Source organism: Otolemur garnettii, unplaced genomic scaffold, assembly GCF_000181295.1.
Source record: "Otolemur garnettii isolate 467f Iridium unplaced genomic scaffold, OtoGar3 scaffold00007, whole genome shotgun sequence".
NCBI lineage: Eukaryota > Metazoa > Chordata > Mammalia > Primates > Galagidae > Otolemur > Otolemur garnettii.
The window spans coordinates 8531840-8558079 of NW_003852402.1; the positions used below are offsets into that span (position 1 = coordinate 8531840).

Sequence of the window (26240 nt, forward strand, 5' to 3'; positions counted from 1 at the left end):
GCTCTGACCCGTAAGTGTCAATGGAGAGAGCAGCGAGAGGCCTCAGGGAGGCGACAGGCAACCAGGAAAGCCATTACACTCAGAGCCCAAGGGAGGGAGAGGCCCCCAGGAACATTAAACCTAGTCATTAATTTAAGAGCATGTAGAACCTTCTCTAATGATCACTACAGACTGTCCCCAGAGGCCTTGCTTCTGAAAGGCAGGGTGCTGCTGGTCAGCTCCAGGTAATGGAAATTCCATTAACATATTGTAGCCACAGTCCTAAGAATCTGCTTTTATGTTCCAAAGACAGGGGATAAATGGCCCTTATCATTTTCATGTGGCTGGTGTCACCGCAGAAGCTGCAGGTAGAAAGGTCAGATCTGCTTTTGTTCCTTGTTCATTAGGTGCTTCAAGTTCTTTCTCCAGGATGAAGATCTGTCTAGGTTGAGAAATGGCTCTACCCACCGGAGCAGGATTACACAGGCCTTGTTTAACACCGTCCAACTCCACAGGGTCTATGTAAGGACACTCCCCAGCTCCAGTTAAAGCTGCAGGGCTGCAGGACTGCGGAAACCCGGCTGCCTAGGGGAGGTAGCTGGTGAGTTCAGACGGTGGCCCAGCCAGGCAACCCACCTCTTACCAGGTGACGGGTGGGGTGTTGTAGGGGCAGGAGGGCAGGGTGCTGGTTGGAGAACCTGGGGCTGCTCTATCGGAAGGATGACAATTTCCAACCAACAGCAAGACGCTGCTCAGGCAGATGCTGCAGGCCCTGGTGCAGGCACACCAGACCAGCGCCCTCCCATGCTTTGGCCAAGCCTGGTCCTTAATGGGTGAGGCCAATAAGGAATTTTAAAACCCCCCAAACTAGGCAGAGCCTCTTAAGGCATGAAGCTAGGTGATTCTGGGACCTCTGTGAAGGTCAGAACCAGAGCTGGAGCGCCGTCTCCAGGCAACTTAATCAGGACACCATCCGTTGTCTTCATTACTGACCAGGCAGCTAGTTCATCCTCCACACTAATGAGAAATCTTGTCTGGGTGTGTTCAGCTCCCCTGCCTCCGTTTTTTTATTACTTTCTCCCGAAGGCTTCCCTTCCCTGAATATAAATCTGTGTGGGCCTGCGACTGCTCCCAGGTTTGCCCGCAACCCAAGGGAGCCAGAGCGTGGCCCCGGGAGCCCAGGACAGAGGCTGGCACTGGGCAGGTGTGGGGACGGTGCTTATGCTTTATCTGCCGCCTCCCACTCCTGTCTGTCCAGCAGCAAGTTTCAGGGGGGGATAAAACCCCATGAATGAACAGTTCATGTTCCCATTCTCTCTGTCAGCGGCAAAGGCACAGATGCTTGGGCAGGAAGGCAGTGTGTGAGGGACAGAAGGTCCAGGATTTCTGAACAGACTGTCCAAGGAGACAAGATCCGAGTGAGTTGCTGCCCCATGTGGCCCGGCAGGGCTACTCTGGGAGAGCCATTTGCACCAGGGGAATGTCAACCCAGTCCTACATCGCAGGGGCCTCAGCAAGACCCAAGGAAATGGCAGGGAACACATACACGCATCTTCTGCGGGATATGCTGGGCCTTAGTTTTGTAACATTAGCTCTGGACCCCTTCCACCGTAGGTCTCTCCTTTTTCTGGGAGAGGCTGGGCATGGTGACCCAATTCATTCAAAGTCACGTAGCATAATGGTGGGGAAGATGCTAACCCGGCCAGTTTCTGTACACGCCTTTGTGGCCTTCGCATCCCTATTCCTAGAGTTGCCCACCCACCCTGCAGAGGTTTAGGGAGCAATAGGATGGGGGGTGGGGGGGTAGGATTATGGGCCCTGGAGTCAGATAAATCTGGGTTCAAATCCTCTTAACAGCCAGGCGCATTGGTTCACAACTGTAATCCTAGCACTCTGGGAGGCTGAGGAAGGCAGATTGCTTGAGCTCAGGAGTTCAAGACCAGCCTGAGCAAGAGTGAGATCCTCCATCTCTACTACAAATAGAAAAACTAGCTGGGCATTGTGGCAGGCACCTGTAGTCCTAGCTACTCAGGAGGCTGAGGCAAAGGGATCACTCAAACCCAGGAGTTTGAGGTTGCTGTGAGCTATGACACCAAAGCACTCCACCCAGAGCAACAGAGATTCTGTCTCAAAAAAAAATAACAACTTCAAGGCAGGCAAGGCACTTTACTCTCCCACACTCTGCCTGCAGAGTGGGAACAGCCCCCTCCTGTCTAAGGCCAAGGCAGGTGCTCAGGAGAGCCACAAGAGCTGCCCCCCAGAGGCCAGACCCTGCAGCCCACACTGCCTCTCAGGCTCCCTCGCTCTGGGAAGAGCCCCCAGCCCACAAGGCCTGTGTCCTCCCCTCCACCTGCAGACTGGGCACTGAGTCACAGCTGCTTCTCAGGGACTCAAGTGGGCTCAGGGCCTTTGTGGGAGTGGCATCAGCAGCCTGGGAGAACCTAGCTTCTGGGCTTCATTAGTTTAGGAAAGTTTAAACTCCCCACTCAGAGCAGTGAAAGGAGAGATGTAGCCGCCTCCCTCAGTGCCGCCATCAGCTCCTGAGCTCTGGGAAGCACCTCGGAGAGCTGCCCAGGCACTTCCCTGCACACAACACTGTGAGAGGTCAGCCTTCCTGGCCATCCAGTACTTGCACCAAAGGTCACTCAGTGCGCAGGAAACAGATCACCTCTTGTCATTTGCTTTGGGAACCCTGAACAGAAACGGAATCTGGGCCCCGCCCAGTGGCTCACACCTGTAATCCCAGCACTTGGGAGGCTGAGGCAAGTGGATCGCCTGAGCTCACGAATTCAAGACCAGCCTGGGCCAGAGCAAGACCTCATCTCTTAAAAACAAAAAAAGCCAGGCATTGTGGTAGATGCCTATAGTCCCAGCTACTTGGGAGGCTGAGGCAAGAGGATCACTTTAGCCTAAGAGTTTGAGGTTGCTGTGAGCTATGATGCCAAGGCACTCTACCAAGGGCAACAAAGTGAGACTCTGTCTCAAGAAAAAAAAAAAAGAAGAAGAAAGAAAGAAAGAAATGGAATCTGCCTCAGGAATCCTAAGCAGAAAGCTGGTGTTCCCATCCCTGCCCTGCTGCACACCTGTGGCTGGAGGGCTATCCCCTGTGCATGGGGCACTGTCCTGCCTGGCCCTTCCCCTAGGCTCAAAGCGAAGGAAGGTGACTGAGGAGAGTGAGGCCACCCTGGCAGCTTTCCTCTTCCAGTAGTCATCATCCCTCCTGGCTGCACCTGGCCTGGGGGAGTCTGCAGGAGCTCCCCTCCGATGGGGACACAGTCAGCCGTGATCCTCCTCAGCACCAGCCGGAGAGAGGAGGACAATTGGACAGCCCACTGCGGCTGCACACAAATGGTCTTTGCTGAATCTGATTCTGCCTCCTCCATGCGCCTCCCACGCCTGGTCCAGTCAGGTGCCCTGTGATTCAAGCCAGCAGCCCCATCTCTCTCTGCCAGAGCTGCCTTCCAGCCCTGACAGACTTCACAGCCAAGGCAGCTTCCCCAGTATCTGGCTCAGCTTCAGCCCATTATTCCTCATTACTCTCCTGAACTGCTCTTCACAGGCTTCTCCCTCCTCCCTTGCCTGCCCTTCAAAGGTTTGCAGTGGGACTCATTTCTTGGCCAAGGGACAGCCCATCAGTCTTATTAATCTGGCCTCATAAATCAGCCACCTAGGCAGCCCTAGGTGCCTCCACTGCCCACCTCCTGAGCTCCTGTATGATCTGGGCACCTCCCAGGGCAGCCCCAGGATCCACAGCCAAAGATGGCGGGTGGCAATCCCCAACACACCCAGCACTGTCCTCCTCCTGATGATAGCTGGGGACTGGCAGCTGCTCCTGCCGGGTGCCCCAGCAGCCTTGGCAGCTGCCTTTCCTGTCAGCAGAGCCTTCTCCTGGAACGGGACATCTTAAGCGTATTGGGATCAATTGCCCGTGGCGTTCCACTTAATCCCCCTGCCAGGCGACTGACAGCTTTAGAGGAAGGGGGGAGCAAGGAGTCAGGATGTGGCCTTCCCTTAGGACATGGAGAGGACAGCAGGGCTGGAGGGATCTGCAGAGGGCAGAGGTTAGCAGAGGCACCCCAGGGCCCCAACCCCATCTTTTTGAAAAGCACCTCAGCCGTAGGGAGCCCTACTTGTCCAAACCAAAGGATGGAAGGACCGACCGGAGTCTAGCACCAGCCCAGCACACGGAAGGCACTCAGGAACCTTGCTAAAAGGCCTGGGACACCTTTGGCCAAAGTAGGGGAGAAGAGGAAAGGTGTGTGACATGTGTGTGCATCTGTGTGTGTGCATGCACACCTATGTGTTTGTGTGATTTCTTAGTGGGGGACAGGGCCCAGAGGGTTCCTGGTCAAGGGGCTCCGTCATCCTGTAGTTGACGACACACACACTTGGGGTATTCACAAAGCAGAAAAGATTTGTGAAAGACTCTCAACATTTAGTATTTCTCAAAAAAAAAAAAAAAAACTTCAAAATAATCATCACAGGAATCACTAGCATCTTGGTGGACATTTAGTCTGTTTTATGTCCCGAAATTAGACATTATTACAATCATTCTATAAAGTGAACTTCCGCTTAGGTTCTCCAGCACTTAGCCATTGCTTTGCTCTCCCGGCCTTACCTGTTGCACCTTCCTTCTAGAGTGATTTTTCTTTGGAAATGGCCCCAAGGAGGCTCTACGTTCACTTGAGCTTTGTCTGAAGATATCTTCCTCTTGTTCTCAAAAGACATTTTTGCTCCATACAGATGCCAAGTGGACAATTATATTATTTGTTGACACTGGTATTTGATGATGCCATTTTCCGGGCTTCAGCCTATTAGCCACCTGTATCCAGATTGTCTCTTTTCTCTGACTTCCTTTGAAACTTTCTCTTTGCCATCAGGAAGCACTGTGATGGGTCCAAGTGTGGATTTTTTATTTAATCCCTTGCCTGGGCTTTATTGTGCTGCCTGAACTGAAATCCAAGTCTTTTTGAATAATTCTGGAAAATCCTCAGCTATTATCTCTTTGAATAATGCCTCTCACCCCTTTCCCATTCTCCAAGCGGGGATGCATTATTTCTTCGTATTCTGCCCGTCCCTCTCAGCCGCCCTCTTGCACTTTTGATGTCTTTTCTCTCTGTCCTGCATTATGCAGTCTGGTAATTGCTTCTGTGCCATCTTCTGCTGCACTGATTTCTTCCTGAACTGGATCTATTTGCTGTTCAACCCAGCCACTGAGTTTCACATTTCAGTTGTTACATGATTCATTCCTGGACATTCTATCTGCCTTTTTTTCATCTCTCTCTGATCACTTCTCCCCTTATGTTTTGCTTTGTCCATGTTCTCAATTTCTTTAAATTTTTTAAAATTATTTTTATTCTTTTTTTTTTTTTTAGCCAGAGTCTCAAGCTGTCACTCTGGGTAGAGTGCCATGGCATCACAGTTCACAGCAACCTCAATCTCTTGGGCTTAAGGGATTCTCTTGCCTCAGCCTCCCAAGTAGCTAAGACTACAGGCACCTGCCACAACACCTGGCTATTTTGGTGGGGGGCGGGGGGGGCATTGTAGTTGTCATTGTTGTTTGGCAGGCCCAGGCTAGGTTTGAACCCGCCAGCTCTGGTGTACATGGCTGGCGCCCTAGCTGCTGAGCTACAGGCGCCAAGCCTTTTTTATTCTATTTCTAATCATTCAAACATCTTTCGATCTGGTTTTGCATGTGTGGTTTCTGCTGACTCTGGCTCATCACGAAGTATTTTCTCCTGTGTTTTTGATTTGAGACTGTGAGCTGGGCAGTGTCCTGTGTGGACCCAGAGGCCCTGGAGGAAGGCGTGCTCTGGCTGCGTACCTAGGTCCACCAACCTAACTCCACTTTAGGTGAATTTCTTGGCTTGGGCTTTCTGGACTACTCAACCTATGTATTTGAACCTAAGCCCAAGTAAACATCAACCTAAATTGACACCTTCTCAGGAAGGAATCCTTTCTCATTTACTGTGGAGGCTGGGACACACAAATGTTCTTCTCCTTGTTCTTTGCTAGAAGGTTGAGTACCTTGAAGGTACAGCCTTCGAGAGCCCCAGCTAGAGACGAGGGTTTCACTCCCTACTCCTGCCCGTTTGTGAACTCAGTAGACTGTGTCTTCTTTCTCCTACACAGCATTCAGTCCGTGGTCCCAGCCCCTGTTCTGGGCATATCCCTTGGGGCATTTGCTTCCTGCCCTGGTGTCAGCCCCTTCTTCATTTCTGACTCTCAGAAATTTTCCTTACTTCCTTGCAAACTTAACTGTGTATAAAATAGTTTATGGGAACTTATTTTGCATTTTTAGATGTTTCATAGCAGAAGACCCCTCCCCTTCCTGAGAAGATCTGACTATGGCAGAACAGTTCGCACTGCTTGCCAAACAATTTCTTTTTCTCTGGGGCTCACAGCTGGACCACAGGCCGTGCCTCCCCTGCCATTGAGCCAGGCTCCCTGTCTGCCTACTGGGACAAGGGTTGGGGGGCACTATTTCTGGGCTGGCCTGTAAACCCTTTTTTCACAGTGCGGACAGTGGAGCTATAGGGTAGATGTGCCTGGGTCTCCAAGCAGCCTGCTATGTCAGACCGCACGTGAGCAGGAAAAAGCCACTGAGACCCAGGAGCGAATCTGCTACAGCAGCTGGCGCTGCTTCCCCACGCAGAGCCCACCATTTGCCAGAATTAAAGTCTCACTTATGATGATCCCACAGATTAGTGCTACACACAGAATCTTTGCAAGGCTTAGGGATGTCAAGGGTGTTTATCTGGCCCGGCTCACTACATGGTAAATTGAAACGAGAAAGGTGCAGGCCCTTTGCAGGTTTCCAGACCACTCAGTCATGGCCCTGCTCTTGAGAAGTTCCTGGGTGGTTGGGGACACGGATGCCAGCACAGGCAACCCCAGGATAAGAAGGTGCTGACTTCCACAAGTTGGCGGACAGGGCTGTGGCACCTTCTCAGGTGATGGCACACTCAGCCTGAGGTTCTAGGACCTGGGTAGGGCTGTGACTGGCATGTGAGCCAGGTGGCCCTGAGCACTGAAGACAGCACTGGGCAGATCTCACCCCAGGCTGGAGCAGACAGGACTCCATAGAGCAGGCCAGCTGCTCCTGGCAGGACACTGGACATGCTGTAGATGTGGCAGGACCTTGAGGCCTGCCCTGTGCTAGGAAACCTCATCTTTGCAGCCCTTAGTGACACCTTGCCTGGTAATTGCTAGAGTCCTCAGGCCACCCACCCTGCAAACATATTACTGAGAAGCCACAAACCTCTTCCCTCTGCAGAGAGCTTCTTCTCCCAGCAATAAGGACCAGCTTCTTGCAGTGGTGACATTGCCTGGGCAGGGTCTACCGGGCCTCACAGGCCAGAGGACAGGCATCCAGGCCATGCCAGGACCCCAACACACACATCCTCCTCTGCTCCTCTCAGCAGCCAAGTTGGAGAAGGGCCACCAGCTTGCTGCTGCCAGACTTGGTGGTGTGAATGGGCCACCACTGGCTGGAGTGGGAATCAGGTTTGAGCCTAGTTGTGCCAGGTGATTTATATGTCAGCCCATCTGGGTTACAGTGCCCAGGTGTCTGGTCAGATTCAAGTCTATATGTGTCTGTGAAGGCGTTTTGTAATTATGATTAACACCTGCAATCAGATGACTGCTCTGCCTGCCTCTGATCAGCTGAAGACCTAAAGAGCAAACACCGAGGCTTTCCAGAGGATATCGAATTCTGCCTCAAGACCGTGACATAAAAACCCTCCCTGAGTTTCCAACCTGCCCTGCCCTACAGGTTTGGTACTTGACATCCCCATGACCACATGAGCCCCCATCTATATATACACAGCTGACCCTTGAACAACATGAGTCTGAGCTGAGCAGGTCCACTTGTGCTCAGATGTCCTTCCTCCTCAGCCACCCCTGAGGAAAACTAACCCCTCCTCTTCTTTCTCCCCCCACCCCATCCTCCTCTCCCTCTTCCTGCTCCCCCACCCCCGCCTCCACCCCTCGGCCCACTCAGCATGCAGACCAGGACAGTGATGACCCACTTCCTCTTACTGGATAGTAAATATATTTTCTCTTCCTTGTGATTTTTAAAATAACATTTTCTTTTCTCCAGCTTGCTTTATTGTAAGAATATAGCACAGGTAACACCTAGAAGATACAAAATATGTGGCAATTGACTATTATGTTATCAGTGATGCTTGGGTTCAGATTAGTAGGTAAGTGTTATAGGAGTCAAAAGTTGTACGGGATTTTTGACTGCAGAGGGGGTCAGTGTCCCCACCCCCCCAGGTTGTTCAAGAGTCAGCTGCATGTGCGTGTGTATATATGTGTGTGTAAGTATGTCTGTGCATAAATATGTATGTGTATTTGTATATGTGTGTTTATGTGTGCATATATGTGTGTATATATTTGCGTGTGTGCATATGTATGTGCATGTGTATATGTGTACACGTTTACATATGTATGTGTATGCATGTGTGTATATGCATATATATGTCCGTGTGTGTATGTTGTATATATGTTTGTGTGTACATGTCTGTATGTGTGTATATGTGCATGAGTATGTATGTAGGTATTTGTGTACATGCTTGTAGGGGTGTGTGTGTTCCATGTCCTCAGAGAGCCCTCAGAGCCCCCAGGGGTCCCCCAACCTGGCCGCCCAGCCTCCTCAGCCAGGCCACAGTCTTTCCAAAGCCTCCTGTGCCCCAAATACAGAGGCCATAGTACCCATCTTTCAAGAGTTCGTGGCCATTCTGTTATGACCTGAATGCTTGTGTCCCCCTAAAATGAGTTGTTGTTGAGGCCCAAACCTCCAGTGTGGCAGTATTTAGAGGTGATGAGGTTTCAATGAGGTGACAATTGTGGAGCCCCACCATGACAGCATCCTTATAAGAAGAAGGGCACAGACCAGGGCAGGCTGACCCTGCCCAGGGCTCAGGGGCTCAGGAGGAGATGGAGGACAGCCCAGAGCCCAGGGGCAGGAGGAAGCAGGAGGCGGGACACCAGCGAAAAGTTAAGTCTGACCTCCCCCTCAACCTAAGCCCACCCCAGGCCTGGTCAGGCCCCACCCTGTGGGAGATGCAGAGCCACCGGCCCAGGCCTGGCCCCTCCAGAGCTCTAGGTCCAGAGAGGAACAGAGCCCAGAAGCTTCACACCCCTGTGCTATCGCCACTTTCCTACCTTGGAGCTGCCGGACTGTGCCCACCCAGCACTCAGTCCAAAGTGACCCATGAGGCCAGGTTCTCAGGAAGCAAAGTATACTTGGAACTGTCACCTCCTCCGTGCTCCTACCCCACACGCCTCAAGACACAAATCCTGGTGGGAAGAGGAAGCCTGTGCTGGGGACTGGAGGCTGGGTGGCCCCACACCACTGTGAGTGAGGTCCTGGGAACTGGGTGCAGCCCACAGCCTCCCTGTCCACCTACTGCGTGTCTAGCAGTGTGGAGCAGCCCTCTGACCTCGATGGAGATCTGCCACAGGGCAGAGAGACACTGCTCCTCCTCTGAGCCTCCCCCACTTCAGAGCAGCGTGGTTTAGGATCAAACAAGTGGGAGGCCATGAGCTCTGGCCCCTCTGTTAAGCAGCTAAGAAAGCCCCAAAGCCCACACACGTGTAGGAAAGCCAGTTTATTTCTACTTACATTTTCACTAAAACCGTAGATCTAGCCAGAAAGCTGGCTGCTCAGGGCTAGTCCTGGTGCTGGTCCCGATTGGGGGGCCCCGAAGGGGTCACTTTTCTCTCTGAGCCTCCCCAAGGCTGGCAGGGCCCTACAGTTTCCTTGTCCCTCCCTCTGCCCCACCTCAGCTCCTCTCTTCACTATAACAGGCCTCCAGCCAGGGTGAAATCCTTCGTCCCTGCCTGGAGAAGCTTGTGGGGACATGGGACATGTAATGCTGTATACCACAGTGTGAGGGGCACGAAGGGGCATAAGGACAGGTGGTGGTGGGGTCAGAGAAGGTGACCCCAGTGGCAAGAACAGCATGGGCATAGGCCTGCAGGCAGGAGGGTCCTGAGCCCTTCTTTCTCTGTCTTGGTTACCATGTAGGATTAAAGTGCGGATTTGCAGGGGTGGTCACACTTAAGGAAGCAGCCTCCTGAGGCCTGAGGATACTTCCAGAATCAGGTAATCTGAGGCCGGGGGCGGGCTGAGCGGCCTCCCTCCCTGTGAACGAAGTTTGCAGCAACAGCCTGTGGAACCCCAGGGTGCTGTGAGTCCTCTTTGCACCAAGTCCCTCTGGGGTATGTGACATGACCTCCTGAGAGTGAGGTCCCCAGAGAAGCCTCCTAGCCAGGCATCTGAGGAGGATCCCAGGCTCAAAGGGAGGAGGGCACAGCCAAGAGAGCCCAGTGCCGGCCCTGCCTCTCAGCCACTGCACCCACCCGACCCTGGCGCTGCAGCACAGACCCAACAGAACAGCCTCCAAAAATGCAGCCACTGCTAACTGGGCTCACCCACACAGCAATTTGCATCTCCATTCCAAAGACTGAGAAACTGAGGCACAGATGGGAGTGACACCCTGAGTTAACACAGCTCAAAGATTTGGATGAGAAAAAATCCCAGCTCTGCCACTTCCTGGAGGCACAACCTCTATCCAGTGATTTCCCCTGTGCCTCAGTTTCTGTAAATTGAGAACCATCATTGCTTCCTTGTGGGTGGCCATAAGGATGAGGTGACATGTGAAAAAGCCTCCTCAGATAGCTAGCAAATCATGAGCCTTGGTTAGAGTTATGACTCAGACCATAATGCCATTATTTTGTTTTACTTTGAGACAGTGTCTCAAGCTGTTGCCCTGGGTAGAGTGCTGTGACATCATCGCTCACAGCAACCTCAAACTCAGGCTCAAGTGATCCTCTTACCTCAGTTTTTCTATTTTTAGTAGAGACAGGGTCTCACTTTTGTTCTGGCTGCTCTTGAACTCGTGACCTCAAGCAATCCACCTGCCTCTGCCTCCCAGAATGCTAGGATTACAGACGTGAGCCACCGCACCTGGCCATAATACCATTATTCTAAGTTTTTCCCATTAAGCACTCTGAATGTTTGTGACATAAATTATATTTTCCCATATTTTATGGTGAAATTTTCAAACACACAGCGGAGTTCAAATTAGTTAGTGAATACCCGTAGCCCTCCTAGAATTCTGCAGCTTGTTGCATAATGCCAGCTTTGTCACGCATCTGTCCATCCACCCGTCCCTCCATCCATTCATCAATCCATCTTACTTCTGATGCATTTCAAAGCAAATTGAAGATCTTCCCTAAATGTGTCAGCATTGATGATTTCTGATGTAAAATTTATATACAATGAAGAGCACAAGTCTCAAAAGACATTTTGCATTGTGACAATTGCACACAAGTACATAACACAAACGCCTGTCAGGATAAAGGGTGTTAGTTACCAGCATCCCAGCAAGTTTCCTGCCCCTTCTCTCAGGAAGCAACCATTTTTCCCACCATAGATGACTTTTTCCTGTTCTCGAATTCCACATAATAGAGGACATGATTTCATAGAATAGTACAGAATGTATGTGTATCAGTGTAGGGCCATGTAACAAATTGACCCAAATTTAGCAGCATAAAACAATGACTGTTATTTCACAGTCCCTGTACAGCATGCTACGAATTGACCAAAGTTTTGCCATATTCTACCCCTCAATGACCAGGTCCAACATACACAGAGAGGGAATTATAAGAAGGCGTGAGTTCCAGGAGGCAGCGACCGCACCATTGTGACCTCGCTGCTCACAGCTGGCCCTGAAGCTAAGAAGGCCCTATGGCCATGAGCTGACAGCCGGAGCTGCATGTGGCAGACTAGGAGCAGGCACAGTGAGCACCACCACCACCCATGTGGCAGGACAGCGCTCAGCCCATGAACTCAGAGAAGCACAAATGCTACTTCTCTGCTCTCTACAAATCAGCTCGTCATTCCTTGGGGCTGTCCCTCCAGAGGTTTGCTTCTTAATACAGCATCCAGGCATTGGAGGCAGGGGTCCTGCCCACCAGCCCTGCAGCTGAGGGTGTGAGCCTGTCTGGACTGGCAGCTCTTGGCTCCTTCCGGACCACATGCAGTCCAGGCCAGGGCTCCCCACAGCCATTCCTCTTGGGGGCAGAATGCCCCTCTCTCCTCCTCCTTACTGTGAACTCTCTCTCTTCTTCTTTCTATAAACTCTCCAAGTTTTCCCTGGGATTTTGGAAATAAACTTCAGGAAGTCTTGAGGAATACACAATGAAAGTCACAGATGTCCCCTGAGGCAAGCAGGCAAAAGTGCGCTAAAAAGAGAGGGGGGAAACGGAAAGAGAACCAATACAGGAGGCAAAAACAAAATCTATATATAATATATCCAAGCACTAATCTAGCCTCACGTAAAGTGTGTTGCTGTGGAGAATAGCACAGCTGGTCTTGAAATATGAACCACAGTCAATCTGGTCACACGCCCTGTCGTGAAAGCGGGGGTTCAAAGGGACGTCTGTGCGCCTGTGTTCACAGCAGCGCTCTTCACAAGAGCCCCGAGGTGGAAGCAACAAAGTGTCCCTCAACAAGTGGACAACGCGAGGTGGTCTAGCCACACAAGGAAATATGATTCAGCCTTTAAAAAGAATGGAAATTCTGACATAAGCTCAAGCCTGGATGAATCCTAACAACGTTGTGGTGGGTGAAATCAGCCAGTCCCAGGAGAACACATACTGTATGATTCCACTTGTGTGGGGTGCCCGGAGCAGTCACATTTGGAGAGACAGAAAGTGGAACGGTGGCTGCCAGGTTAAAATGGTTAAGATGGTAAACTTTACATCATGTATATTTTATGGCTGATTATATTTAAAAATCATAATTTTTAACATAAAATTATGTCAATTTTTTATGAACATAATTTTAATTATGCTCATAATTAGCATAATTATTATGTTTCTCTCTCAGAGAGACATCAGAGGTGGGGACCACCTGGAGTTGCTGGAAATTTCTTGAGACAGTGATGCCTGAATGGGGGCTTGAAGGCTAAGGAAGGAAGAGGTGGGGGAAGGAGGACACAGCAGGTCAATGTGGCCAATCTATGTAATCCACACTGGACAGCAGGTGGGGACAAGCACACCCAGAGTCCTACAGGGCTCACAGAAGGTTCTGGGAGCCACGGGAGCCACTGAATAGTGAGTGGAGAGATGGAATCAGGTGGTGTTTCACCCTGGTCCCCCCTCCCTTCCAAGGCTCAGAGTGAGGAGTTGTAGGGGCAAGGCCTGGGGGAACCCCGCCAGCAGCCTCCCAGGGGAACGGGGCAAGGCAGGGTATGGCCCGCCCCTGCTGCTCATGGCCTGGGCAAGTCACCTCTCCTTTCTGACAGCCTTGATGATTCAGCAAAGAAGAATACAAGATGCTCAGGTAAATGTGAATCTCAGATGGAAGCAACAAATAACTTTCTAGTGTAAGCGTGTCCCAAATATTGCATGGGGCCTACTTATGCTAAAAAGCTATTCATGGTTTATCTGAAATTCAAATGTAACTTATAGCCTGTATCTTAGCTGGCTCCTGTCCTCTGAGCCTCCTGTCCCTTATTTGGAAAGAGGTAACTACTGCCTCAGTAGGGCTCTTCCCTCTGGTCCTCAGGTCTCCCCAGCCAGGGCTTCTCAGACCACCCGTGTCACTGTACCTACTTTGTTACCTTCATGGCACTGGCAGGCTCAGAAGCGCCATGGCTCACGTGTCTGTTTGCTTTGTCTACTATCGGCCTCCCACGCTGAGATGCAGGTGCCATGAGCATAGGGACCTTTTCGACCTTTTCTCTGCTATATTCCCAGCACCTACCACAGGCCTGGCACCTGGTGGGTGCTCTGCTGCCATTCACTGTAAACATGGCAGTGCCTCCTTGGGAGGGAAAGTCCAGTGGGTGAACAAGAGGATGTGATTGAGTGGGGGACACAGTGTACTCGCTGTTTCTGCCTACCCAGCTCCTCTGGCTAAGATAGTCCTCTCTTCTTCAAGGCTCTGGCTGACCTCTGCCCAAGGGACCCAGATGCCCCTGTCCGGGCTCAGACTTGAGCCTGCAGATCCACGCAACCCAGCCTGTCCCCATCCCTGCCCTCCCCACAGGACCAGCCTCTAGGCCACAGATTCCCATGGCAGCCCTGTTACCATGGCAACGGCAATCCGAGGTCACAGCTCTAGAAACCAGAGGACGTCTGTCTCCTGGAACTCCACCACTGAGTCAGAATCTAATTTTCATTATAGCCATAATAGTGATTTTGCATAATCGCACATATATTAATATCTAACATGCCTCTGTTTATTTGGTTAAAATTCATGAATTCAGGTCTAAATAAAAAGTGCTGATGGCTGAAGTTTTGCGTTCTCTTAAAATGTTCTTGGGTTATTTTCTTAAAGCCTGTCTCTCTCCGTGGCAGTAACTTGCTTTTAATCCCATTATTAATGGGTGGGAGAGGAAAACAGATAAGGACTCTGTTCCCCAGGAGCTGCCATGGGGGACAATTGGAGCATGTGCTCCAGACCCCAGAGGCAGTGGTGCCGTTTGGATCACCTCAGCCTACCTGTGTTGTCCAGACCTTGCCCCGCTGCCTCTCCAGGCCTGTTTCCTCAGGTGGAGAATAAGAGAAAGGTTGACTAGTTGAAATCCCTTCTGCTTCCAAAACACAGCCAATAGCTGACATTTGCTGAGAGGCTCTGGGCCAGGAGGAATAAACATGGTCACTGTCCTCTAGCCGGCTCAGTCTGATGGAGGGCTCAGTTAGGAAACAGACAAGGGTCTGGGGAGGGAGAGCTGGCATAGAGGGAGAAGTGGGAGCTGTGGGACAAATGGGGGGCACCTGCCCAAGCCACAGGGTAGCCAGAAAGATTTCGTGAAGGCAACATTTTAGTTGAAAGCAGGCCACAGGTACGATAGCTTGTAGCACTAGGGGTCCCTGCTCAAATCCATTGGCTGGCAGAGGACTCTTTAATGGCCTTTTCTACTCCGGACATCTATCTTCTTATTAGACAGACGGGTGTGAGTGTGCGTGTATATGCACGCACACAAGTTTGTGCAGGCTCAAACACTGCTGCGATGCCCTGGGACCATGAGAACAGGACTGGCCTGGCTCCTGGGCCACCTGCTTCCATCTAAATAGAGATCTCATCCCCGTTTTACAGACAAGGAAGCTGAGGCAGAGCAAGGCCGGCACAGATCAGGCTGGGGCCTGGAGTCCAAGAGTAGGCTCCCTGGACCCAGACTCAGGCCTTATTTCTCACTGGGAGATGGGCTAGCCGCCCAGGGGTGGACATCACAGCTGGGAGGGGTCCCCAGTGAGCCACAGCTCCTTCTCTCCCAGCCCCCTGGAGACCTACAGGATGTTTCTGAGAATGCTCTACAGGGACCTCCGCCACCAGGTGCCCAAACCCCCACCTTCCCCACCAGATGCTTGTGCCCCTCCTCGTGCCTTGACATTGGCAGGCACCACCCCGTTGGCTCTGTCATGTCCCTGGAAACCCTGGCTGGCCTTCAACTCCTCCCTCCACCTCCATGGCCGCAGGCCCATCTCTTCAGCCTCCCGAGAATCTTTGTAGAGCATCCTCTCCTCCCCATGCCACTGTCCACTCAGGTCTCATCACCCTGATGGCCCTGGATTATCACCCATACCCACCCTCCCAGCACAGGACCAGCACCATGGTCCCACCAGGCCCATGTGACCCCTCACTTCTCTGTGGCCCAGAGACAAAGTCCTGACCCCTCAGCAGGCCTAAACCACCTCTCGGCCTCTCTCTCCAGCCCTCGCTCCTGCTGCTGTCCCTCACAGGCTTCCCACTGCCCCCATCTGTCTCTTGCCCCCTGCCCCCCTCCTAGGCACCAAGGGGACCTGGGAGGGAGCATGCATCCTTTCATTCTCTGCACACTGACTTTCCATTCATCAATTCATGCCATGATCACGCTGAATCATGGGACTCATTTCCAAGGCTGTCTCCTCATGAAACCGGGGCTCCCCAAGAGCAAAGAGGAGAGCCTTCTCTAATGGTAAAAGTTGTTGGCAGGAGGAAGAGGAAGAGATGATGGAGAACAAACCAAGCCAGCAAGGGGTGGGGGGCTGCTGCCTCTGCAGGGAAATGGCTGCCAGAGTGTCCCCCACATGCCTGCCCAGTTTAGGGGTTCAACGCTTTAAGCAAAGACTGTTTTTAACTATCTGCAGTCTGGAACAGAAACCGATGTCAGGACACCCAATGGACAGGAAGAGTGGGGCGCTTATAGGAGAAGAGAAGGGCCAATGCATACACAGAAGTACACAGCAGTGGGGCCTTCTGGGCTCCAAGCTCCTGCCCTGGGCTAGGGCCTTAGCCTCTGCAGTCACCCACTCTGTGCCAGACAGCAGAGGAGCCTGCATTGATTTCTCTGTTCTTTCCAAGAGTGGCAGCAGCCACCAAAAAGGGGGTCACAAAGCAGAAATAAGGAAAACAGAGGGGAGTGGGGCAAGGGTGATGATAGGTCATGGGGGACAGACAGGGGAATAGGCCTTCCTGCACGGTGGCCTCAGTTCACCTTCTTTAGAGTGGACAGGTCCTTGGAGAGGGAGGGGCTGTGCTGGAAGCCACACTTGCTGTCTGACGTCCTCCTACAAGGCTAAGGCCTGGCCAACCACTGAGGAAGGAAAGGGCATGTGATGGGAATGGGAGGTGCAGATGAGGCTGGTGGGGCCTAGGCATGCCCTCTGGCCACCAGTTTGCCACTCCTGCTCTCCCAGCCTGTCAACATCAGGCGACCAGTCTCTGGGCCTTCCTGGGCCTCTCTGGCCTCTCCCGAAGGGCAGGGATGAGACCTAGGAGAGGAGGATCCCAGCACTCAGTCCTAGCTCCCAGGAAGCACATGCCAGTTTTCCTGAGGTGTTTCTCCATCTCCTACTCTCAGGCCACAGTGCAGGTGGATCCCCCATCCCTGGATCCCCCAGAGTGGGCTCATGGTTCAGGCCTGGCCAGTCAGAGCACTGCATCTCCCCGGCACATATCCAAGTCAACTCCAAGTGAGGCTGAGTGAGGGGCCTCCCCAAGGACTTTGCCAGACTGCTGGAGGGAGATGTTGTTAGTCATCTGGGGATGGCCATACAGGCCCAAAGCCTGGGGCTGCTGGTGGCCGCTAGGAGAAGAGGGAAGCAAATACAGAAGGAAGCAGAGCCAGGATCTGCTATACCTGAAGCCAACCCCACCCCTGGTTTGGTTGTTTTTTTTTTTTTAGACAGAGTCTCAAGCTGTCACCCTCCGTAGAGTACCAAGGCATTACAGCTCACAGCAACCTCAAACTTTGTGCTTAAGTGATTCTCTTGCCTCAGCCTTCCAAGTAGCTGGGAATACAGCTATTTTTCTATTGCAGTTGTCATTATTGTTTAGCTGGGCAGGGCCGGGTTCGAACCCGCCAGCCTGGGTATATGTGGCTGGCGCCATAACCACTGTGCTACAGGCACCGAGACATTTATTTATTTATTTATTTATTCATTTTAAACTTGAGCCATGAAGTTATTTCCTTCCCTTGTTTCTTTCCTCTTTTCCTTTGTTTCCCTTTTTTCTTTTCTCCTTTCCTCTTCCCTTTCTTGCTTTTTCTTCTCATTTTTAAGCCCATTTGAGTTGGGTTTTTGTCCTTTGTAGTCAATAGCCCTGATAATACATAATGATTGTTCAGGAAATAGTGCCAAGAGTGACTAGATTATTCTCTCTATATGACCCTCTCACCTTGGTTTGTCATCTCAGCCACAGCTCCCCAGCCCTGCCAGTCCCCCCACTCATGACCCTCCCATGTGGCCTATCTTTAGGTCCCTGATGCCTCAGGCTACACAACCAGAGCACAGAAGAGAACATGCCACCACTCTCCCCAGGAGAAGCCCCAGCCTGACACCTGCCCCACTGTGGAAGGAACAGCAGAGACACACAGAGACATTCTTAAATATGCTTCTGGGTTTTTATTCAAAACAACATTGGTGGTGGCTGCCACTTGGCTTCTCTACACCCAGGCCGTCAGGGCCAGCAGGTACCAGCGCCATCAGCAACTACGGGGGGAGTTCATTCACACCATAGAAACTGTACAGCGACTGGGGTGCTATAGTCACAGCAGGGGGGCCAGGCCGAGGGCTTCCTGGAGGAGGTGGCCTCTGCCTCTTCCCAGGCCTCAGCTCAGCCCAGGCTCTGACAGCAACACAGATTATTGCACAAAGACAAAGAAAGTATGTGTATCTGGGCTAAAGAGCAGCTTCTAAGACCCAAAGCCCTTACACAACGCAGCAAAGGGGGCTGGAAGTGGCCCTGGAAACAGAAGGCCCCAGAGGGAGGAAGTAGGGGGAAACTGGTAGACAGGCTGATACCGTGTGTGTGCTGTGTCCTCTGGTACAGGGCTGCCTGGTGCAGAAGGCAGGATAGGGAAGATGAAGTGGATTTGGCCAGGGGAGGCCATGACCCCATTCTGGTCTTGGGTCTCTCCATGCAGACAGACAGCTTGAGGTGTCTGGAACCTGGATCCCTACTGTCCCCACAGCCAGGCCCGTGTGGGTTAGGGTAAGTTTGTGCTTTTGTGATGGACAGGAATGGGCCTGAGGCAGGAAAGGCCATTCACTCAACCCTTTCCATTTCAGCTTGTCCTGGCCAGCAAGTCACAGCCTCCCTACCAGTTCCCTGTCCCTGTGGCCCATAGACACAAGGCCAAGTACCTGGGATCAGCATTTGGGAGCCCCTGAGAATGAGCCCCACTTCTTTCAACTCCCTCAAGTGAAGCTTCTCTGCCTCACCATCTAGCTATTCCCATCTTCAAAGGAAGGCGTCTGGCCCACACTTGCCCCTTTACCTAGGATGCCCCAACCCACATGCTGACTTGCACAAATGTGTCTGCCTGTGATGCTCCAGCCAAGAGGCACCAGACAGGCCTGTTCCTCCCCACCCCTTCCCCAGACAAATTTCTCTGCCCTGATAAAACAATCAATCAAGGTGGGAAAAAGGAGGCAGTGCCAAGGCTCTCTGGAGCAGGTATAACAGCCCCAAGGGGAGTCCCAGGGAACTCTTCATCCTGGATGGAGGGGGTACACCCTGACCCTCCTGGGCCAGCCCTGAGCCAGAGCTTAGTGGCATCACCAAGCCACTAAGGAGCCACTGGCCTCCCTCTCCTCAGATGAGAAGGGATGCTTATAGGGGCTCAGGAGCCAGTCTGGGCCTGCCTGCCAAGTGGACCCACCACCACAGTACCACCAGAGGCTGGGCCTACCTGGACCCTCTAAATCTGCACACCTTTGAAACACTGGGGTTGCTTTTCTATAGCACAGGCACTGAGCTGCTGCCCTCCACAGTACCCCAGCGTCTTTGTTGCCAGGGCCCTGTGGGAGCCCAGCTGGCCTCAGTTTCCTCACCAGTAAAGTAGGCCTGACAATGCTTCCCTGCTCCTCACACCCTCAGCTCTGAGGGGAAGGCCTATGCACCAAGCCCAGGTTATCACTAACCCCTGCGCCACAGTGCCCAGGCCCCCAGGGTCCCTGCCAGCCAGGGGGACAACAGAGCCCCTTTAAGCAGCCTACTCTCCAGTCCAGCCTGGACTCAGACCAAGTTATTTCAAGTCAGGTTTTGGGAACAGGGATAAACTTCCCTGGGCAGGGCCTGCTGAAGTCCCCAGAGGAGACCTTTCCCAAAGCAAAGGGGCCTTGGCAACTAACTGCACAGCGTTTCCCAAACTCAGGCTAGTTCTGTCATATCTGTGGATCACTGCTACCAACATGTTCCCCAATCTTTATTTTTAAAGTGCCATTAAAGAAAAAGTCAACTCACTTTTTAAAACCGAGCCTTGACCTAAACAGTATTTCTCTGAAATTAAAGAGTCAATGTATTATTTTTTCTATAAATACTGAAATAAATGCATAACCGACCAAATGAAACACACCTATCTGGAACCTGTTTGGGAGGCTGGAGACTCACAGTCAGATAGACCATAGTCAGAGGCTGTGGTCTCCAGGTGATCCGACTGGGGGTCAGGGAACCGGAGCAGGGACGGGGCTAGTCTCAAGGCCCAGGCAGGTCCCCCCACCCCTGCCTAGAATCCTGCCACACCCGCTGGACCCTAAACTCCTCTGGGGCAAGGGCAGAGCTGGTTAGGACTGGGGCAGCATGACCCAGGAATGACCACAGCTCTGGGCCCACACTGGAGGTACAGGCAGCAGGAATTACACAAGTGACTGCCTGGGCAGGGGAGCCAGTGTAGACCAGGCAGGTACCCTCAATCTGCCAAGCACACTGTGCCTGCTCAATCCCTTTCACCTTTCCTCTCTCCTGTTGCCCCTCTTCCTGCCCTTGGCCTTCCTGGGGCAGAGGCAGGGCCAGGACCGTACCTGGAGCCGGAGTCTCCTGCCCAGCCTTATAGCTATTCTCCACCCTCACCCCCTGCCCTAAGAAAACACAGCTACTCACCCCTGGTTTTTCTAAAGAAAGACATCTAACTGGTTGACTAAAGGAGTTCATGTGCTCTGGGGTGTCTACAAAAGACTTCACAACAAACAAGACAGTCAGGAATGACAAGACAGACACCCTGACATGTGAGGGGCGATGCGGGATCTTAGCAGCGTTTCTTTAAAGAGAGAGAGAGAAAAACAAACAAAAAAAAACAATGCACCCTGAACTGCACCTCTCCTCTGGGCCTGTCTCCAAACTACTCTCAACCCAGGGAAAACACCAAAACCAGGGCTGCCAATTCCCGGCAAGACCATGTGCCTGGAGACAAAATCCCTGTCCAGGCCACCGCCCACGCTCCCCAACTTTAGCACTTTCTGGAAGTCATAAGCTCTCAGTAAAAAAAATAAATATATATATGTCTGTCTATGTATATATATCTGCATATATATATGTGTGTATATGCACTGCAAGGGCCACGCTGGGCCACGGCTGGGCCACGCTGAGCCTCAGCTAACCCAGACGCTGGACAATGCTGCCATCTCAGCGGCCTGTGCTGGGCTGGCCCCTGCGCCATTCCCAGGTGTGGACAAAATATTGCTGTCTGCTCCCTGGCTCCTGAGGTAAAAGAAGGTGAGACGGGCAGGCGGGGGCGCGGGCCACGGCGCGCGGCCCCAGGGGCCCCCTCATCTCTTCCTCTTGCTCGCTGCGTCTCCCAGCTCCAGGTCCCCGGGGGGTGGCTGCGGCTCCGGTCCCGAGGGACCCAGGCCCGAGCCCGGAGGGTCCTTGCTGCGGTCCGCGGCCCAAGACGGGCTCCGGGCCAGGCCGCGGGGCTGGGCGGTGGGGGCGCGCGGGCGGCCGGGGCCGGTGGCCAGGCTGCTGGTGCTGCTGAACTTCCTGGAGGGCGTGAGCCCGGGGGGCGGCGGCGGGGGCGGCGGGCAGAAGAGGGAGGTGAGCGAGAGGCTGCTGAGGGTCTCCGAGTGCTCGCTGCCCGCGCCCCCGCCGCTCGCGCCGCCGCGGCCCTCCTCATCCGAGGGGTCCATGGAGTCGTGGTGGGTGCAGCCCGGGCTGGTGGAGCCCCCGCTGCTGTGGCTGCGCTGATGCGCCCGCAGCCCGCGCAGGCTGAACAGGCCGCGGCCCCGCAGGCTGAGGCGGCGGCGGGCCGCCGGGGAGAGGCCGGCCCGAGGCCCCATGGCAGGCGCGGGCGGCCCCAGGGTGCGCCGGGGACTGTCACTGAGGGTCAGACTGTCCTCCAGTGTGGTCTGCAGGCTGCCTGCAGAGCTGCTGGGGCTGGCGTCCAGCGAAGTGTCACTCCCAGTGGCCTTGGGGAAGCAGGAGAGGATCCAGTGTCCCAAGCCTATTCCAGTGACCAGAATGCCTCCCTTCCCAGCACATGCATAAATACACCCATCCAGAAGGAGCTCTCTTTAGAACACAGCTTCTCCCCTGCACCATGTCCAACTCTCCTGGCACTCATGCATGACCCGGCTCCCCTGCCCTCCTCCCCAGTCCTCAGGGGACAATGGCCTCATCCTTCTCACACCCAAGTCAGACCCCAGCCCTGCCAGTCACAGCTCCCTGAGAGTGAGAGCCTCAGCCCTGCAGCCCCCTCAGCCTCTTGTCCCACCCATCCCACCAGCTCTCCTGCTGCCGCCCACCCAGCCCCACGCCCCTGGCCTTTCCCACTGGCTTCCTCACCACCAAACTGTCAGCACCCCAGGCCCCTCTCTGGTTGAGGACCTCCCTAGCATGCACCACTGTGGAGTGGACTCTACTTTCCAAGCGTTGATTTTGGTTCATCCCCTCTCCCCCACACCCCTGCCACATTACACTTGTCAGCCCAGGAGCCAAGAGTTTGTGTCCTGCTGCTGGCTGGCCATGCAGCCAACACTTAAGGGAGGACAGACAGCCACTGAATGAATAAATGATCATGAGATGCACCCTGGAGTTGGTAGGTCTGCTCTGTGCTCCAGGCCCTCTGTGTGCCTAGTGATGTAAGGGCTCTGGCCCCAGCCAACTCAGCACAGGGACCCAGCAGGCCGAGACTCCCACCACCTAGGCCTGCCCTCTAGTCCATCTCTAGTAATCGAGCCCCTGCCCACACCCACCCAGAGCACCTAAGGTGTCCTCCTAGCACCCCCATCACCCTGTGAAGCCCTCCCCCTATCCTCGAGCTAGAGCCCACAGACCGTACTCAGACCCTACCTGCTAGGGACACTGCTGTCCCCAGGTGCCCCAGAACCTGGCCCTGCCCATTGAATTCACCTCCAATCTCAGCATCTCCCCCAATGCCCCTGCACAGTCATGGGGTCATGCCCCTGTGCCTCTGGCCACCCCTTCCCCCCCAGGCTCAAATGTCCCTGCAGGACAGCTCTCTGGAGCCTGGAGGTGCCCATACCTGCCGGAGCAGGGTACAGTTGACACTTGGCGACCGCAGGGATGCCCAGGAGCCCTGGAGGGAGATCTTGGGGAGGCTCTCAGCGCCAGTGCCCTTCTCCTGCCCTTTCTGGCTGGCGGACACAGCAGGGTGGAAGAATTCGGGTGGCATGGGCAGGAGTGGGCTGGAGGCATCCGGGGAGAAGGGTCTTGAGGGTAGTGCTGGAGAGGGAGGAGATGGAACTGGGGGGAGTGGTCTCAGGCTGGCAGGTGGGCCCCTAGAGGTTGTGCTGAGCACTGGTCTCACTGGACAGGCAGGGAGAGGCCACCTGACAAACTCACCAAGAGACCATGGGTACATCCCCCTCTCTAAGCCTTGGTTTCCCCATCGTGAACACAAGAGAGAAATACTGAGCAAACAGTGTGATTCCTGAGAACACAAGCACTGAGCAAAACAGCTCTTGGAGCCAGGAGGCAGGGCCAGGCTCAAGCGCTGACCCGTCGGTCTCTTCCTCTGTAAAAGGGGCCAAGATGCCTACCTCAAGGAAGTAAGCAGAAAAAATGGCTGTAGAGCTCCCAGCCCAGCACTGGGCACACAGTGGATGCCCACAAGAATTAGCCACCCTTGGCGGCGCCTGTGGCTCAGTGAATAGGGCACCGGCCCCATATACCAAGGTTTGTACCTGGCCCCGGCAAAAAAAAAAAAAAAAAGAATTAGCCACCCCTCAGGTCCTGATACCCTGACAGGGACTGGCCAGGCAGGGTGAGGTGTGTCCACCCTGGGGCTGGCCCTGCACTGAAAGGGAAGGGTAGTCTGGCCTGCTTTGCAGAGACAGTGAGAGGCAAGGACAGGGTGCAGGCACTCTGGAAGCCAGGGGCAGGTGGATATGTCTCTGCCCACAGTCCCCTTAGCACCTTGCAGGATGGGATAAAGGAATTTGGGAAGGTGTAAATATATGCCCAAGATGGCTGGAGAGCCTGAATGCCCTCAGGCAGGATTCCTATTTTATACCATCTTGTTATTTAAGGAAAATGTAAACAAATGGTTAACTAAAGAGGATGAGATTTCACTCAGACTTCAGGCCTGACTTTTGGTTCAGGAAGTTTGGAGTCTCAGTATCTTAGCCATCATGTCCAGCTGGGAGGCTACTGGCTTTAGGGAGGGTCCTTGAAAAAGTCATCCTACCCCCACCTCCTGGGAGGCGCCCAATGCAGGGATCCTAGAAAGGTACACGGGGTGCACCCAGGGTCTTGGGGGACCCTCTCTGGTAGGCTACTCATCTCTCTAACACCCCACGACCAGCCAGTGCCATGAAACCAGATTCCTATCACCTTCCAAGAGGATTGCAGGCAGAGGTGAGCCAAAATTGTGGACAGGCCAGCTCAGTCCTCTGTCCTCCTGCCCAGCTATGGGCCCAAAGCATAAACAGGATGCTCGGGGTATAAGTGTCAGGACATTTTTTTTAATGGCTATTGAAGACATTAGGCTTTCTGATGTTCAATGGCAACTTGTATGATAATTTATGGGATAAACACCTCTCAGATTCAGCTCTAGAAAAACACCTCAATAATCTGGCAGCCATCCTTTAGCTGTGTGTGCCTATTTCCCTTTTTCACCATGGCTGCTAGGAAGCTCAGCATGAAGGCTCCCTTAGCTGAAGTTTCTGTTATAATTATTTCATCTCTTTGGGTTTTGTTTGTTTGTTTATTTGGGGGGGGGGGTTGCAGTTTTTGGCCAGGGCTGGGTTTGAACCCGCCACCTCCAACATATGGGGCCGGCACCCTACTCCTTTGAGCCACAGGCCACCCACATCTCTTTGTATTATTTGGATCTTGAGCGTTCATCGTTGTTATATTGCCCAAGAGTCTGTCTCTTATTATTAGGTATTCATCTCGTTTTTTCTGGTCTAAATATAATGGTCTGGCAAAAATACTAAGGAAAAAATTCAACCACCTCTCTGTGAAGCAGACACCCAAGATTAGGAGTGCTGTGGGGAGCTGATGGGGCTCCCACCCCTCACCTTGACTACTCTCATGTTTCAGCCAGGACCGGACAGGGTTGAATGGGATTGCTTCCATCTCACACAGGAAGTTCTCTGGACCTGACGAGATGGCCGTAGTGGACAAGGGGAAGAAGCATTCGCCCAGGTCCCCCACACACATGGGCTCAGGCAGGTCCAGCTCACCCTGCAGGGAAAAGGAGGTAGGACAGGGCAGGATGGGGGAAGGGGCACAGCCACCTGTACGCCCTGCTCCATAGCCCGACACTCAGGCTGCCCTCACCACAGGGATGACCTGCTGCTGGCCTCCTCCACCTGCCCACAATCACTACTTTCCAAAACCAGGTGAAAGGACTCCACCTCTAGACGTTGGTCCAGCACAGAAGCCGGTCAAGGTTGGCAAAGTCATCAAAAAACAGGCTGAGCAGTGCTGGGAACTTCCCTGGGAGCATGACCTTGGGTGGATCCCTTCCCCTTTTGGAGTCTCAGTTTCCACATCCATAAATGAAGAGAGTAACCCCTCCTTCCTAGCCACTGCAGTGGGGTCTTGCATGACAGGCACCTGGCCCTGGCATTCCTCAGCCCTGTAGCCCAAGGAGACCCCTGCCCAGCAAATTCCTCAAGACCTGCCTTAATCCCCCTCCAAGGCAGATGAACTCAAACCACTCCAACTTCTTCTGACCTGCTGAGTCCAGCACAAAATGTAGCCTTAATTAAGGGGCGCAGGTAACTGCAGTAAGTGTCAGTTCTCAGGGACGGATAGAGAGGCCAGGGAGGGGAAGGGAAGATCTTCCCCCAATAAGCCCTCCCCAAGCTGATGGAGGACAGCAGAGGTGCCAAGCCCAGGCTACCCAGGGGTCTAAGGGATAAAGGCTCCCCTCCGGCAGAACCACAGAGTTCCCACTTCATCCAAGGTCTCACCCTCCTCCTATCCGTAGCTGCCACTTACACTCCCCACTCCCACCCCTAGCTGGGTAGGAATGCCTTGGCCTTAAAGTTACAGCCCAGGGAGAGACCTCCCCCTGATTCTCTAAAACCAACACAGGGGTCCTCCTCTGGGTAGCAGAGACTGGGGTGCCTGGATGAGGTCCCTGCTCTGTCTTTCCTGGCTATGTGATATGAGCAAGTCCCCTCACTTCTCAGGACCCTCATTTCCTCCCATGTTAAGTGGGTCAAACCATCCCTAATGCACCAAACTGTGGGAAGACAAACCACTGGTGTGGATACAGCACCTGGCACACAGTAGGCACGTGTGCCTGACACAACTCCCCCACTGAGGTTGGCCTGCCAGGACAACCCCACTGAATGAATAAAAAATAGCCAGAGCAAGGGCAGCGCCTGTGGCTCAGTGAGTAGGGCGCCAGCCCTGGCCAAATGGCAACAAAAAAATAGCCAGGTGTTGTGGTGGACACCTGTAGTCCCAGCTACGCAGGAGGCTGAGGCAAGAGAATTGCTTAAGCCCAAGAGCTGGAGGGTGAACTTATCTACCGAGGGTGATAAAGTAAGATTCTGTCTCTAAGAAA

At 53.3% G+C, this 26240-nt stretch overlaps 1 protein-coding gene across 1 annotated transcript in view; it reads right to left on the bottom strand.

Annotated features, from left to right (window-relative positions):
• Positions 1 to 21027: 21027 nt before the first annotated feature.
• The window catches only part of CACNA1I (calcium voltage-gated channel subunit alpha1 I), a 98797-nt gene continuing 93584 nt past the window's right edge, over positions 21028 to 26240 (bottom strand). Inside the window, exons 34-36 of the mRNA XM_003783181.1 lie at positions 24739 to 24904; positions 22740 to 22939; positions 21028 to 21663 (exon numbers count right to left, since the gene is read on the bottom strand). Of these exons, the coding sequence (XP_003783229.1) occupies positions 21028 to 21663; positions 22740 to 22939; positions 24739 to 24904 (1002 nt within the window). The remainder of the gene's footprint in view (positions 21664 to 22739; positions 22940 to 24738; positions 24905 to 26240) is intronic.